The 17,795-nt window shown below is 44.0% G+C and overlaps 1 protein-coding gene across 3 annotated transcripts in view; it reads right to left on the reverse strand.

The window, feature by feature from the left end:
* PLOD2 (procollagen-lysine,2-oxoglutarate 5-dioxygenase 2) overlaps positions 1–17,795 on the reverse strand; it is a 289,789-nt gene that overhangs the window by 71,911 nt on the left and 200,083 nt on the right. For all 3 annotated transcript variants that reach the window (XM_070405928.1, XM_070405927.1, XM_070405926.1), the window contains exon 8: positions 4,267–4,368. In XM_070405928.1, coding sequence (XP_070262029.1) covers positions 4,267–4,368 — 102 coding nt within the window. The remainder of the gene's footprint in view (positions 1–4,266; positions 4,369–17,795) is intronic.

Genomic DNA, 17,795 nt, shown 5'->3' on the forward strand with positions numbered 1-17,795 from the left:
TAAGCAACTCAGAACCATAAATTAGTAGGTAAAGAGTTAGGTTTCAACATGCTATACCTCCATTATCAATCTAAGTTAGTTGTTATATGCTAATGATAATAACAGTAACAATTAATATTAGGGAATGCTTAAAATGTATATATGTATAAAATGTATATATGTATATAAAATATCATTATATATATATAATATCATATAACCCTCCTACCAACCCTCTGAGATAGCCACTATTATTTTTATATATAAAAAAACATGCTTATGGTCCAATCTAAGAATATGGTAAGACTGAGATCTTAACTACCTACATAATTTTAATTTTTATATCTATTGTATGATAACTACATATATAAAACATATAAGAAATTTATTTTGCATAATAGAATGTTTTTCCTTTCTAGTATATTTTAATAGGCTATAAGACAAAACAGCCTAAGAATCAAGTGATTTACTCCTATATGCAAACAAAAGATAAAAATTTAACATAAATATTTTTCTATCTTTGCACCAGAAAGTTTATGTAAATGAAACCAAACATAAAAAGTATTACCCTCCAGAATATAGAACTACTTTCTGCAAAAAAGATCGGGATAAATTTTTATATTATGGCATTCTTTCCAGATAGGAAACAGTTTGTTATTGGAGAGATTGGCTAAAAATTCTTATTTTCAAGAAAATAGAGCACTATATTAAAAGTTCTTCAGTGAATGTGGAGTTGCAGAGCACAATATCTGAAAACCTATGAATTGGGATTACAGAAACATTTTTTTCCTAAGTGACAGGTGCACTTTGTGACTAATCTGAGTCGGGTGGAGAAATAATGAAATATAGTACTCAGACATAAGAAATGTTGCAAATACTGCCATTTGCAACTCCATGGATGGATCTTGAAAATATCATGCTAAGTGAAGTAAAAGTCAGGAAAAGGAAAAAACCATATGATTTCACTCACATGTGGGATATAAAATGGAAACTCATAGACACAGATAGCAGTATGATCGTTATCCAAGGGAGGGGCGTAGTAAAGGGTAAAGAATGTCAAATATATGATGATCGAAGATTTGATTTTGGGTGGTAGGCACACAATGCAATATACAGTTGCTATATCATAAAATTGTACACTTGAAACCTATATAATTTTATTAACCAATGTCACCCGGATAAATCTGAAAAAAGAAAGTGAGTCAGGAAAAACAAACAAACAACTCTTAAATATGCATGAGTTACTCTTTATCCTCCTTTCAGATAGTGATAAGAATAGCAACTATTTAATTCAGGAAATTTAATGTTTTACAGTAAGAGTGTTTTGTATTTGCATGGGTCCAGAAGTTACTGGGAATTTTATTTTTGTCTAATAGTTCTACTTATTGGCAATCTATAGATTCACAATGAACTTAAGGTGAATGAAAGAAGGAATCAGCCTTAATGATCAAAATCATCCTTAGAATGCATACACATAATAGACTCCCAAGTTACAAAAACAATTTTTTGGAAGAAAACTGTTACTATAGAATATCCTAAATCTGGCCCTGGCCAGTGTGCCTCAGTTGGATGGGCACCATCCCATGCACATGAAGGGCTGTGGGTTCCACTCCTGGTCAGGGCACATGCCCAGGTTTCATTGTGTGCAGGAGGTAACCAATCTATGTTTCTCTCTCACATCACTGTTTCTTTTTCTCTTTCTTTTCCTCTCTAATAGCAATAAAAACATTTCTTTTTTAAAAAAGAATATCCTAAAACTGCTCTGGTTGTTAAAAAAATCCATAAAAATATTTTATAGATAAATAATATTTCCATTGCTCATTTATCCTCTAAGTACAACTGATAAAGTATAGTATAATTCTCTATAAAATATATACAGGGTGGGGCAAAAGTAGGTTTATAGTTGTGAGTATGCAAAACACAAAATTTATTCTTGCATCATTATTTATTAATTACTGTATTATTTTCACTCTGTATATCTAAGTAGCACAGTTCCTGGCATATATGATGTACATGACATCTAGGAAAAATTGTATAGTGATCAAGAATATAGGATCTGGCCCTGGCTGGTTTGGCTCAGTGAATAGAACGTTGGCCTGTGGACTGAAGGGTTCCTGGTTTGATTCCGGTCAAGGGCACATGCCTGGGTTGTGGGCTCTATCCCCAGTAGGGGGTGTGCAGGAGGCGGCTGATCAAAGATTCTCTCTCATCATTGGTTTCTATCTCTCTCTCCCTCTCCCTTCCTCTCTGAAGTCAACATATCTACACTAATAAAAGAGAAACATGGTAATTAGCGTATGACCGCTACCCTTCCCATTGGCTAATCAGGGAGATATGCAAATTAACTGTCAGCCAAGATGGCGGCCGGCAGCCAGGCAGCTGATGGGAACAGGGAGGCTTGCTTCCTTCAGTGACAGAGGACTCCAATGTTCCAGGCCTGCCTTGCCGGCCTCGGAGCTTCAGTTGGAAACATTGTAACATTTATAGAAGATAAACAAAACCCCAGAAACCTCCTGTCAGTCAGCCGGGATCTCAGAGCTGGAGTCGCAACATTGTTTCGAATACAGAAAACAAAGGCCAGAAACCTGCTTTCAGCCGAGCCTCAGCGAGAAAGCCGGCTCTCAGCTCCAGTGACAGCCATAGAAGGTAAATAAATGCCAGAATAAAATAAAAAGAAAAAAAGGAGAGGTTTGGAGCTTCAGTTTCCCGCCAGCCTGAAAACGGCCCTCAGCCCCTCACCTAGACTGGCCAGGCACCCCAGTGGGGACCCCCACCCTGAAGCAACAAGATAGCAGCTAATTTGCATACTGAAGGCAGGCGGCAGCAGGCAAGGCTGTCTTCGGTCTGGGACCCGGATCTGTGACCCTGCCGGGTGGGATGAGCGGAGCCGCGAGGCCTCCCGACACTGGGATCAGCATGACAGGGGGCAGCGCCCAAACCCCCTGATTGCCCTGCGGCTCTGTGTGTGACAGGGGGCAGCGCCCCAACCCCCTAATCGGCCCTGCTCTGTGGGTGATAGAGGGCAGCACCCCCCCCCCCACGGGCCCTGCTCTATGTGAGACGGGGTAGAGCCATACCCTCCCCATCGGCCCTGCCCTGAGTGTGACAGTGGTGGTGCCCCAACCCCCTGATTGACCCTGCTCTGTGCGTGACAGGGGGGAGATCCTCAACCCCCTGATCGGCCCTGCTCTGTGCGTGACAGGGGGAAGGTCCCCAAACCCCTGATCGACCCTGCTCTGTGTGTGACGGTACGGAGCCCCAACCCCCCTGATGGGCCCTGCTCTGTGCATGACAGGGGGCAGCGCCCCAACCCCCTGATCGGCCCTGCTCTGTGCGTGGCAGGGGGTGGCGCTGCAACTTCCTTATCGATCCTGCCTTGAGTGTGACAGGGGGCGGTGCCCCAACCCCCCAATTGGCCATACCCTGAGCGTGACTAGGGGTGGCATCGCAACCTCCCGATCCGCCCTGTGCTGTGCATGACAGGGGGCGGCGCCCCAACTCCCCAATCAGCCCTGCTCTGAGCCCGACCAGGGGCTGCACCTAGGGATTGGGCCTGCCCTCTGCCACCCAGGAGCAGGCCTAAGCCAGCAGGTCATTATCTCCTGAGGGGTCCCAGACTGCGAGAGGGTACCGGCCGGGCTGAGAGACCCCCTCTCCCCCCTGAGTGCACAAATTTTTGTGCACCGGGCCTCTAGTATATATATATATATATATGATCTGGAGCCAGATTGCCACAATTCAATTCCTTCTTTCAACACAAAAATTATATGCCCTTAAACAAGTTACTTAACCTGTGTATATACCTCATTTTTCTCATTATAAAACTTAGTTGATAATGTTATCTACTGAAAATTTTATGAAGTTTAAATGAGTTAGTATATGTAAATACTTAAAATAGTCCTTAGTTATATAATATATTATTATTTTTAAATCAAAAATTTAAAATTGAGCATAGATAAAATTAGTCAATAAAAATGCTGAAGCACTATAACCATTTTTCAATGCTTTACCAAGTTAGAAGACTAAAATAAAACAAGAACACCCAATTATAGCAAGCTATTAAATATTAGCAACCAAGCCCCTTTATGGAGGTCAATTATTAGCTGATTTTGCTTTAAAAAATAGTTCAGATATACACAAATCTAGCAATTATCTGAATCATTGTTATAGCTTTATAAATCCATTATCTATTTATCAAGACTATATTATCACTTTTTTACAAATCACTGTATTTCATGACAATGTCATTTTTGTTATTACATTTCACACACACTCAATTGCACTCACATTTACTGCAGACAAGTCAATTGTATCCAATTCACAAAGAGTGCACCCACTGTCCTGTGTCCATGCATTAGGTACATAGTTTCCGAAATAGTTCAGGAGAATCTAGTAAATAAAGGAGAACTGTTTCAACAAAAGTAATCCTCTACTCTCAATGTACTTTTGTTCCATGTAATTGGTACATATAACTGGGTACATTTCTTTAATAATTCTACTAATATTTCTCACTTAGAGGTACATATTGAACAATGTTATCTCCAGATAATGAACCATAAAGTAGGTCAAACTTTCTCTAGAAATGCCAAAAATGAATTATAAATCATATAGGTATATATATATATATATATAATATGTTAATTATCTCTCCGACCATTTGACCTTTTGACCAGTTGCTATGATGTACACTGACCACCAGGGAGCAGGCGCTCCAACCGGTAGGTTAGCTAGCTGCTGGGGTCCGGCTGATTGGGATTGAGTGAGACGGGCTGGACATACCCTGGAGCCCTCCTGCGGTCCCTCCCAGCCCAGAACGTGAACCAAAGGGGTCCCTTGGCCTGGCCTGCACCCTCTCGCAATCCAGGACCCCTCAGGGGATGCCGGAGAGCTGGTTTCAGCCCAATACCCACAGGCCAGGCCAAGGGACCCCACCTGTGCATGGGCCTTTAGTTTCATTATGTAAGGAATGATATCAGAAGAGACACACAAAAAAAAGTCAAACAATGAAACATACATTTTTAATTAGGTTAATGAGACTTATTAGAAAAACACTACAAGTAAAAGCAGTCATGTGAAGAGTAAATTAGTAATAAGATAAATGTTTAAAAGATCAGCATAGATAATTACAGTGAATGGGGCAGTTGCAGTGTGATCTCTTACTAATCATCACCACACAAAACAAATATACACTAATAAAAGAGAAACATGGTAATTAGCGTATGACCGCTACCCTTTTCATTGGCTAATCAGTGAGTATATGCAAATTAACTGTCAGCCAAGATGGCGGCTGGCAGCCAGGCACTGAAGCGAGCATGAGGCTTGCTTGCTGCGGACTCCAATGTTCCCCGCCTCCCTTGCCGGCCTCTCAGTTGCAACTCTAAGCAACTATGTACTATGTTGCAAATAAGAAGCTAAATAAAACTCCAGAAACCAGCCCGACTGAAAGCCAGCAGGACCGAAACTTTGTATCGATGTTTTCAGCAGCGAGGCCTCAGAGCTAAAGCTGGCCCAGAATTAAAAAAAAAAAAAGAAAACAAGGAGCGGTTGGGAGCTTCAGTCACTCGCCACCAGGAAAACAGCCCTCAGCCCCTCACCCAGACTGGCCCGGCACCCCAGTGGGAACCCCCACCCTGATCCAGGACACCCTTCAGGGCAAACCAGCCAGCCCCTACCTGTGCACCAGGCCTCTATCCTATATAGTAAAAGGGTAATATGCCTCCCGGCACCGGGATTAGCGGAGCAGCGAGGCTCCCGGCACTGGAATCAGCGTGACAAGGGGCAGTGCCCAAACCCCCTGATCGCCCTGCGGCTCTGTGTGTGACAGGGGGCAGGGCCACAACCTCCCTATCCGCCCTGCTCTGTTCGTGACAGGGGAAGGCGCCCCAACCCCCTGATCTGCCCTGCTTTGTGTGTGACAGGGTGCAGCGCCCCAACCCCTTCCCCCGCCACGGGCCCTGCTCTGTGTGTGACAGGGTAGAGCCATAACCTCTCCATCGGCCCTGCCCCGAGTGTGACAGTGGTGGCGCCCCAACCCCCTGATCGGCCCTGCTCTGTGGGTGATAGAGGGTGGCACCCCAACCCACCTCCACGGGCCTTGCTCTGTGTGTGACAGGGTAGAGCCATAACCTCACCATTGGCCCTGCCCTGAGTGTGACAGGGTGCAGCGCCCCAACCCCCTGATCTGCCCTGCTCTGTGTGTGACAGGAGGCGGTGCCCCAACTCCCCTATCGGCCCTACTCTGTGAGTGACAGGGGAGAGCTCCTCAACCCCCTGATTGGCCCTGCTCTGTGCGTGACAGGGGGGAGCTTCCCAACCCCCCTGATGGGCCCTGCTCTGTGAGTGACAGGGGGCAGCGCCCCAACCCCCTGATCAGCCCTGCTCTGTGAGTGACAGGGGGCAGCGCCCCAACCCCCTGATGGGCCCTGCTCTGTGAGTGACAGGGGGCAGCGCCCCAACCCCCTGATTGGCCCTGCTCTGTACGTGACAGTGGGTGGCGCCGCAACACCCCAGTTGGCCCTACCCTGAGCGTGACTGAGGGTGGCATCGCAACCTCCTGATCCGCCCTGCTTTGTACATGACAGGGCGGCGCCCCAACTCCCCAATTGGCCCTGCTCTGAGCCTGGCCAGGGGCTGCACTTAGGGATTGGGCCTGCCCTCTGCCACCCGGGAGCAGGCCTAAGCCAGCAGGTCATTATCTCCCGAGGGGTCTCAGACTGCAAGAGGGCACAGGCTGGGCTGGGGGACTCCCCTCCCCCCGCCCCCCGAGTGCACAAATTTTTGTGCACCGAGCCTCTAGTACTATATAAACTTGATTACCAAAAGGCACTAAACTATGCTACTTACTGTCAAGTAGGCTTCTGGGGCACTGATTTCAGGAAAAAAAAAAAAGCTTGCATATTAAAACAAGCTCCTAATTACAGCCCCCCACAAATCCTATCAACAATAAACTAAAGTACAATACTGCTTCCCACCCACCCACTTCAGATCTAGAAGAGCATCTTCTTTGTGACTCCATTTCCTCTCCTTAAACACCTGTTGGCATTCCTTTTTTCTGTAAAATCTGGGTCCTTGTGTGTGTTCTGGATGAGGAAGAGGGTGAGAGAATACGGATGGAGAAAAGAGATAAACACTGTAAGATATATTCTCAGCACTCAAACAAATCTTCAATATACCTAGATTTAAACATCTTAGGGAAAATTCTGCCAATTTACTTTAAAAAATTACTACACTTTCCCTAACCAGTTTGGTTCAGTGGATAGAGCGTCAGCCTGTAGACTGAAGGGTCCCAGGTTCGATTCCAGACAAGGGCATGTACCTTAGTTGCGGGCTCATCCCCAGTAGTGGGTGTGCAGGAGGCAGCTGATCGATGTGTCTCTCTCATCGATGTTTCTAGCTCTCTATCCCTCTCCCTCCTCTCTGTGAAAAATCAATAAAATATATTTTAAAAAAATTACTACACTTGCCCAAGCCAATTTGGCTCAGTGAATAGAGCATCAGTCTGTGGACTGAATGGTCCTGGGTTTTATTCTGGTCAAGGGCACATACCACAGTTGCAGGCTCCATCCTGGCCCTGGTCAGAAGGCAACCAACCAAGGTGTGTCTCTCATATCTACGTTTTTCTCTGTCTCTCCCTCTCCCTTTCACTTTCTTTAAAAACCAATGGAAAAATATCATTGGGTGAGGATAAACAACAGAAAATTACTAGTTTCTGCTGCACTTTTTAAAAAAAAATTTAAATTGATTTCAGAGAGGAAGGGAGAGGGGGAGATAGAAACATCAGCACACCCCCCACTAGAGATCGAGCCCACAACCAGGCATATGCCCTGACTGGGAATTAAACCATGACCTCCTGGTTCATAGGTAGATGCTCAACAACTGAGTCATGCTAGCCAGGCTCCACTGCATTATTAATACCTGTAGTGGTATGAACATCTGCAGATCTTTATTTTTTATTACTTACTATGTCTTTTCAAAAACTAATTATTTTACTTCAAGACAGTGAAGCTGTAGCAAACTAACTGGCTATGACTTTCTTACTTTTAACAGGAAGCAACTGAAATCCTTATTATGCTTATATCCTTGACTCTTCATTGGAAAGGTGAGATGGACTCAAAAGAAAAAGATGTCTATCCATTAAATATGATGGTAGAAAACATACAGAAGTGCCAAGTAAATTTTTCTAGCTCCCTAAGACTCTAAAAAAGATCTTAAGGTATAGGACAATTGAGGTAATCAGTCCAGTACAATTCTACAAAAATCCTCCAAAATATCTGAGATTTCATCCAAATATTTCTATTGTACTAAAACTTAAAAATGCTGTTAAAACAAGTACAATATCAATTACAATGGGAAAATCTGTGTTAGCTACTGTAGACTGAGTTACATTCAATCTGTAGAGCATACAGAAGACATGAACAGCAACTAACTCACTCACATTTCTTACAAACTACATGATAATTCAGGAAAAAAATTCCAAGGCAGGAAATATGTAGTTATGGCATTAGTTAATGTCACTTCAAAAGTCAATATGGTCACTCTGATGTGCCTCTATACCAAAAAAATTTTGAAGTTGTAAACTTACAGATGCAAACGTTAATCATTCATGTTCTATACAAAATTGTTTTTGAAGGAAAAAATAAAGCAATTCATGTGAAAATAAATCTTTTATTTAGTACTAGAGGCCCAGTGCATGAAATTTGTGCATGGGAGGGGGAAGTCCCCTCAGCCCAGCCTGCACCCTCTCCAATCCGGGACCCCTTGGGAGATGTCCAACTGCCGATTAGGCCCGATCCCTGGGATCGGGTCTAAACCAGCAGTCAGACATCCCTCTCACAATCCTGGACCGCTGGCTCATAATTGCTCACCTGCCTGCCTGCCTGGTCACCCCTAACTGCACCCCCTGCCAGCTTGATCACCCTTAACTGACCCCTTGGCAGCCTGTTACCCCCAAGGCCCCCCTATGCCAGCCTGGTAACTCCTGACTGCTCCCCCCGCCCCCGCTGGCCTGATTGCCCCTCACTTCCTGTGTGCCAGTCTGATCACCCCTTATTTCCTCCCCCTGCCAGACTGGTCACCCCCAAGGGCCCCCCTGCCATCCTGGTCACCCCTAACTGCTCCCCTGAGAGCCTGGTCATCCCCAACTTCCCCCAAGCCGGCCTAGTTGCCCATCACTGCCTTCCCTGCCAGCCTAATTGCCCCCAATACCTCCCCTGCCCGCCTGGTCACCCCTAACTGCCCTCCCGCCAGCCTGGTTGCCTCTTACTGCCCCCACCAGCTGGCCTAGTCACCCCAAACTGCCCCCATCTGCTGGCCTGTTCACTCCTAACTGGCCCCCCAAGTCAGCCTGGTCACCCCCAACTGTCCCTCCTGCTGGCCTGGTTGCCCCCAACTGCCCCCCCTGCCGGCCTGGTTGCCCCATGCAGCCTGCTGTTCAGTAGTTTGGTTGTCCCTCACTATCACCCCTGCCAGCCTGGTTGCCCCACACAGCCTGCTGTTCAGTCATTTGGTCATCCCTCACTAACCCCCCTGCTGGCCTGGTCACCCCACACAGCCTGTTTGTTCAGTCGTTTGGTCAACTCTCACTTACCCCCCTGCCGGCCTGGTTGCCCCACGCAGCCTGCTCTTCAGTCGTTTTGTTGTCCCTCACTAAACGCCTGCCAGCCTGGTCGTAGGCAGCCATCTTGCGAGGGTGTGAGGGTTAATTTGCATATTACCTCTTTATAATATAGGATTATTTACAAAAGAGATTTTTTAAAGATTAGTGGGAAATATACAGTTTTGTTTAAAATATCCTGGGAAATAATTTTTTTTTATTTGGCATATTCTTTATTCTTTGGTCAGGCCATGATTCTGTTCAAGGATGGTTCGATTCACAGTAGCTGTTTTACCCTTATTTTTCATCATGACCGCTGACTTTTTCTTTTTTTTTTTGCTTAAAGTATTACAAAGGGTATTACATACGTGTCCTTTTTTTCCCCCCACCCTTGACAATCCTCTGGCCTCCCTTACCCCCAGTGTCTTATGTCCATTGGTTATGCTTATATGCATGCATACAAGTCCTTCAGTTGATCTCTTACCCCCCTTCCTCCTGCTCCCCAACCTTCCCTGGCCTTCCCGCTGCAGTTTGACAATCAGTTTGAGGCAGCTCTGCCTCTGTATCTATTATTGTTCATAAGTTTATAATGGTCTTTATTATCCATGAATGAGTGAGATCATGTGGTATTTTTCCTTCATTGACTGGCTTATTTCACTTAGCATAATGCTCTCCAGTTCCATCCATGCCGTTTAAAATATCCTGGGAAATAATTTTTTTTAAAGGAAGAAAAAGATCGCCCAAATAGTTGGCCATACCTAAAATTCCCATCTATATATAAACATTAGTACTTCCATCACTAGTACTTCCCTCACCTCAGACACCTCACAAAAAATAAATATTTATTTCATGCATTATTGATTAGTCTATTAGAATTCCAAAGTGAATATGAAAATGACAATATTTTTTGAAAGGTCTGAGCATAAAACTCATTAGTTTTAGTTCTCAAAATTAAAACTTTATTTTCTAACCTTTCTACCTCAATTCATTTTTCATAGATAATTAAGATAAATGAAAACCCTGACTTTTGACTGGAAACCTTTATTTCTTAACTTTTCTACCTTAATTTATTTTCATAGATAATTAAGATACATTTAAAACCCTGACTTTTGACTGGAAACCTCCCTCTTGGATTTTTCACCACATAGGCAGAGGTCACCTACCACACTGGCCTTCCATTTACATCTGTTTTCTTCATTAAAAATTGCAAACATTTATGCTGGCAGCTAAGAAAAGTACAGAAAACTGTTTATGTAGTTAGGCTGTTCTGGGAAGGCCTCAGCTACTACATGGCAGTGCTTTCTTAGTCCTTCTTTCACAATATCAAGATGTTTCCAAGTATCATGTCATTTCATTGGCAAATAAACTTTTCCAACCATATCCTTTCTTTTTTTTCCCCAAATCATTCAATGATTCAAGTTCACAGTAACCAAGGCATGGTGGTTTTTATGCAAAAAGTAAATTTTTACTGCAAGTCAAATTAGTTTCAGAAATGTCTTTTTTCATGTGCAAATTAGGTGACTGGATCTTGTTCTGTTAAACTTGTTTCTATGAAAATGTACCACTTTCATAATGATTACCTTAAGATGGATATTATATGATACTAGAGGCCCAGTGCACGAAATTCGTGCATGGAGGGGGTTGTTCCCTCAGCCCAGCCTGCACCCTCTCCAATCAGGGACCCCTCGGGGGATGTCCAGCAGCCAGTTAGGGATCTGGGACCACTGGCTCCTAACCACTCACCTCCCTGCTTGCCTGCCTAATTGCCTCTAACCCTTCTGCCTGCCTGTCTGATCGCCCCTAACTTCTCTACCTGTCTTCCTGATTGTCACTAACTGCCTCTGCCTGCCTGATAGCCCCTAACTGCCCTCCCCTGCTGGCCTGATCTCGCTCCCAACTGCCCTCCCCTACAGGCCTGATCTCTCCCCCAACTGCCCTCCTCTGCCGGCCAAACTGGTTCTGATTGGTCAGTTTCTATGCCAGTCAGCATCTCTCGGCCTATCAATGGGGCCTGATCAGAAAGGCGGGGCTGATCAGCAGCCCTGTTGGAGGCCTGGAGAGAAATGGAGACACGGCTGTTGGCCAGGCTGGGAGAGAAAGAGAGGCAAGTTCTGATCAACAGCTGCTACAGAGGCTACGGATCAGACCCTGCCTCTCTCTCTGCAGGCCTCTCTCCAGGCCTGATCTGCAGCCCCCTTGGCAGTCAGTGCTGGGTGGGGGTGCCCACAGTGGCGCAGTCAGTGCTGGGTCACCACAGCAACCCAGCACTGACTTCTAGTCTGGTTGAGTCTTCGGTCATAATCAGTTGTTATGACCCTGGCTGTTTATTATATAGATTTAAAAGAAAAGAATGGGGGGAGGTTAGAAAATGGTGGAGGAGTAATGAAAGCTATACTGACACTCTCCCAGGACCAAACTGGAAATACAACTAAAATACTGGAAAGTCAACTAAAGATTAGCTGGAGAGAACCCTGATAACCAAGGATGGAAGATAGGGAGAGAACTATGCAGCTATAAAAAAGAAGGATCACTTAGTCTTTGAGACAGGATGGAGAGTGTCATGCTAAGTGAAATAAGCCAGTCAGAGAAAGACAAGTATCATATGATTGTACTCATATGTGGAATCTAATGAACAAAATAAACTGGTGAACAAAATAGATCCAGAGACATAGAAACATGAAACAGATTAGAAGCATGAAACAGATTGTGGAATCTCAGAGGGAAGGTGGGAGAGGGTGGGTGGGATGAGATGAACCAAAGAACTTGTATGCATATATGCATAACCCATGGACACAGTCAATAGGGTGGTGAAATTCCTGGGCAGAGGGTGGGTACAGGCTAGAAGAGGTCAATGGAGGGAAAAAGGAGACACATGTAATACTTTCAACAATATAGATTTAAAAAAGAGAAAAGTTTGGGCATTTCATCTTCCTTATGGCTGAGTAGGATTCCATCGTAGATAGGGACCACATCTTTAGCCAATCATCTATTGAAGGGCACTTTTGCTATTAGCACCATGAATAATGCTGCAATGAACACAATATATCTTTGCAAATGTATGTTTTTGAGTTTTCTGGGCAGATACCCAGAAGAGAAATTGCTGGGTCATATGGTAACTAACTCTATTCTTTTTTTTAATATATTTTTTAATTGATTTCAGAGAGGGAGAGATAGAAACATCAATGATAAGAGAGAATCATTGATCGGTTGCCTCCTGTATGATGCCCCACACTTGGGATTGAGCCCACAATCCAGGCATGTGCCCATATTGGAATCGAACGTGGGACCCTTCATTTCTCAGGCCGATGCTCTATCCACTGAGCCAAATCAGCCAAACCAGGGCACTAACTTTATTCTTAATTTTTTGAAGAGCTTCCATACTGTTTTCCATAGTGACTACTAGTTTACATTCCCATCAGCAGTGAACAAGGCTTTCTTTTTCTCCACATCCTCCCCAGCACTTGTTATTTGTTGCTTTGTTGATAAGAGCCATTCTAACAGGTGTGAGGTGGTATCTCATGTAGTTTTGATTTGCATTTCCCCAATATCTAGTGAAGTTGAATATCATCTTTGCATTCATCTGTTTGTCATTTATATGTCTTCTTGGAAGAAGTGTTCTCTACTCATTTTTTAATTGTATTGTTTGGTGTTGAGTTGTATGAATTCTTTATATGTTTTGGATATTAACCCCTTGTTGGAGCTGTTGTTTGCAAATATCTTTTCCCATTCGTATTAAAATAAAGACCTTAGGAACAGGTGAGATCTTGCTCCTTGACATATGTCATCAGTTTGGCTCATAAACTCTTATAAAATTTGTCTTAAAAAAAGCATCTTCAAAAAAAAGAAAAGCAGGCTGAAATAGCCTCAATAAAATAATCAAACAACTTTTTATTTTAACATGTAAATGTACTCATGCTTTATTGTTTAGCAGAGAAGAATATGTTACAGAATACTATGTACATGAATCCACTTTGGTTTAAAAATATTCAAAGTAACTGTTAAAATACATAATTTTTAAATTCATTTCTTAAGTGTTGGAGCTATGGGTAATTTTCCTCTGTATCTGTTGGAATTAGGTATTTTTTCTACAGTGAATATATGCCATTTGTTACTAAAGATGTTTTAAAATAGGACATACATAAAATCAGTAATTTTATAATGTTACAGAAAAACAGTTACAGGAATGGTGACTCAGGTTAACTGTGAATTTGAGGAAATTGTTTCAAGTTCAAACCCAAACTCCTAAATTGAGGTCAAGGAAGCCATATTACACACTCAGAAGGACTACACTGAAGTCTTTACCCCTGTTAGCGGTTTAGAAAAATGTTCAGCACTTCAAGCACAGAACAAAGATAAAACATTTATTTCCATTGTTATAAAATGTCTTACTAATATACAGATTTATCCCAGTGAATTTCGTTTTATTAGATTTAAGTTTTTATTTTATTAAAGATATCCACCTGCAAAATTATAATTCTAAACTTTTCCACATTAGGCAAATATTTTCTCCTTTATATTAATCACCTTATTGTAAGTTAGGTTTTTTGAGTTTAATTGTGTTGGGCCTCAAAATAGCATCAGAGATTTGATCGCAGCATATCCACAACATTCTGCTATAATAATATTAGCATCTGGGTAGAGATCTGATGACACAGCAATCTGGTGTAACATTAAATTAGTAGATTATTAAGTGATGTTTATATTTTATTTTTTAAAATATTCTAAAGATTTTCAATGTCATCACATATGTGAAACCATAATTCAAAGTAGAGATGGAAAAATTTCAGTATTAGGTCAGGAAATTTGCCTAGTTTGTACAAATTTACCAAAAGTAACAACTAAAAGTATATTTCATCCAAAATATATCCCAAATCTTTCATTCTACTAAAGGGTTCTGAATTCTTCCAACCTTATAAAAACTTTCTGAGAGCTACTTTTCTTGTATGTGTAACAGACTATTCCCTTTTTTTGTTGTTGCTTTCTCTTTTATTATTATTATTTTTTAATCTTTATTGTTGAGATTATTACAAATGTCCCTATTTTTCCCCCATCCCCCCCCTCCACCTGGTTCCCTCCCAGCCCCAGGTCTTCGCCACGATGTTATCTGTGTCCATAGATAATGCATATCTATACTAATAAAAGCCTAGGTGGTCCTCGCACCCTCATGTGACACCCTCACATCATCACAAGATGGCCAACAGGGGAGGGCAGTTGTGGGTGATTGGGCTGGCAGGGGAGGGCAGTTGGGGGTGACCAAGCCTGCAGGGGAGGGCAATTGGGGGCCATCAGGCTGGCAGGAGAGGGCAGTTGGGGTCCATCAGACCAGCAGGGGAGGGCAGTTGGGGATGAGATAAGGCCAGCACGGGAAGGCTGTTGGGGGCAACCAGACCTGCAGGGGAGGGCAGTTGGGGGTAATCATGCCTGCAGGGGAGGGCAGCTGGGGGCAACCAGGCCTGCTGGGGAGGGCAATTGGGGGACATCAGGCTGGCAGGGGAGGGCAGTTGGGGCCCATCAGACCGGCAGGGGAGGGCAGTTGGGGTCCATCAGACCAGCAGGGGAGGGCAGTTATGGGCGACCAGGCCTGCAGGGGAGGGCAGTTGGGGGTGATTGGGCCAGCAGGGGAGCAGTTAGGCATCAATCAGGCTGGCAGGGGAGCAGTTACGGGGCAATCAGGCTGGCAGGCAGAAGTGGTTAGGGGCAATCAGGCAGGCAGGCAGGCGAGCGGTTAGGAGCCAGCAGTCCTGGATTGTGAGAAGGATGTCTGACTGCCGGTTTAGGCCCAAAACTGGCAGTCAGATATCCCCCAAGGGGTCCCAGATTGAAGAGGGTGCAGACCGGGCTGAGGGACCCCTGCCCCCGTGCACGAATTTCATGCACTGGGCCTCTAGTATGCATATAAGATCTTTGTTTAATCTCTTCCTGCCCCCGCCCACCATCCCTCTGAGAATCTTCAGTCTGTTCCATTTCCATGCCTCTGATTCTATTTTATTCACTAGATAATTCTGTTCATTAGATTTCTTATTTGTTTATTTTGATTTTTAGATTCAATTGTTGATAGATATGTATTTATTGCCTTTTTATTGTTTATATTTTGTATCTTTTTCTTTTTCTTCTTCTTCTTCCTCTTGTTAAAGAATACACTTCAACATTTCATGTAATACTGGTTTGGTGGTGAGGAACTCCTTTAGCCTTTTTTGTCTGTGAAGCTCTTTATCTGACCTTCCATTCTAAATGATAGCTTTGCTGGTTGTAGAATATTCTTGGTTGTAGGTTCTTGCTATTCATCACTTTGAATATTTCTTGCCATTCCCTCTGGCCTGCATAGTTTCTGTTGAGAAATCAGCTGACAGTCGTATGGGCATTCCCCTGTAGATAACTAACTGGTTTTCAGATTCTCTTTGTCTTTAGCTTTTGGCATTTCAATTATGATGGATCTTGGTGTGGGCCTCTTTGGGTTCCTCTTATTTTGGACTCTCTGTGCTTCCTGGACTTGTAAGTCTATTTCTTTCACCAGGTAGGGGAGGTTTTCTGTGGTACACTTAAAGTTGTCCCAGAGTCTCCTTATACTATCTTCATATTTTTGGATTCCTTTTTCCTTTTGATCTTCTGGTTGGGTGTTTTTTGCTTCCTCATATTTCAAATTGTTGATGTGATGCTCACAATCCTTTATTCTAATATTGATTCCCTGTATATTATTCTTTATGTCTGTCAGTGTATGCTTAACTTCTGACTGGTCCTTCCCCCCCCCCCTTTTTTTCTTTTTCTTTTGGAGGTTTCTAGAAGATTCATGAGTAACCTTATAAGCGTGGTTTTGAACTCTATATCCAGTAGTTTGCTTTCTTCCATTTCTTTCATTTGTGACATGTTTCTTCATCTTCCCATTTTGGCTCCTTCCCTGTGTTTGTTTCTATGTAGTGGGTAGAGCTGCTATGTCCCCTTGAGTTTTTGGGTGGCCTTGTGTAGTAGGTGTTCTATAGGGCCCACTGGCTCAGCCTCCCCAGTCACCTGAGCTGGGAGCTCTAGATGCACCACTTTGTGGACTGTGAGCACTGTTTCGTTTTAGTTGAGACTTGATTGCTGTTGGTGTCACTGGGAGGCCAATTGGCTGTGACTACAGTGGGAAAGCTGCTGTTCAGGAGACACCCCTATGGAGCAGGACTTGCTTCAGTGGGGCTTTGGTGCTCACTGAGTCTGCCCCTTGAGTGTGTCACTTATGGATGTGTAGAGTTGTAATCTGGTACGGTCTGACACAGACCACTGGGTACACTGGCTCTTGGGTCTCCAAAGAGGTGCAAAGTCAGCCACTGCCTGGGGCCACCCAGCAGGTGTTAGAGAGATATTCAGATTCCTCCTCTTTGTATTGGGTTTGGAAGTGCCCAGATGAGGTCCAGCTATGAAGTAAGGCCAACTGGTGTTGGTGTCGGGTCTTGGGCCTTTTATTGATAGGTTTAGGGCTCCTTGACCCAGATGCCACTTGTTTGAAAGATTTTAGCCTAAGCAAGGACAGGCTATTTCATATGCAAAAGCTGCTGCACACAGCTTAGTTGGGGTTGAAAACTGGATGAGGTGGGGTCTTAGGGAATCATCAGGGCAGAGCAAACAGAAATGGTTGCCAGTCAGCCCTGTAACCCAGGAGGTCTCAGCAAAGGAACAATGATCCCTGTGAGCATTCCTTCTGAGAGAAAGCTGCCCCCACGTTCCTGCCCTGATGCCCGACAATTCAGTTCCTCCTCATACATGTCTGTGTTCCTCAGAGCCTTGCCCTGATGCTAGAGCTCAGAGGGAGCAGGACCTTATAAGTTCAGTTCATGGTACTGGCCTTTTAACATGTTAAGTGCCCAGCCTATTTTGTCTTCCAGATGGAAAGTATAGTGTCAGTCACTGGTGACTGACTGGACACCTAATGTGTTAAGAGGAACAGCTAGGTCTCCAGCAGCCTCTGTGTCACTGAGCCCCAATCCACACTGGTTTTTACAGCCCATAGTTCTTAATCCCCATAGGGACCACTTTTCCCAGCTCTGGGACCCTGCATTGGGGGTATGGTGTGGGGCTGGGATCCCTTGCCCCTCCAAGCAGCCTCCACAGTGATGATCTCCCTCCCAATTAAAAAAGCAGCACATGTGGGTGCCATACAAGCCCATTCCATGCCTCTGCACCTCCTACCAGCCAGCTTTCCAGTGGCTCTGGATGATGGTTGTTCTGTATTTTAGTTATCATTCTGATG

The sequence above is a fragment of the Myotis yumanensis genome, unplaced genomic scaffold (genome assembly GCF_028538775.1).
Source record: "Myotis yumanensis isolate MYYU_CA2020_CCGP unplaced genomic scaffold, mMyoYum1.0.hap1 SCAF_2, whole genome shotgun sequence".
NCBI lineage: Eukaryota > Metazoa > Chordata > Mammalia > Chiroptera > Vespertilionidae > Myotis > Myotis yumanensis.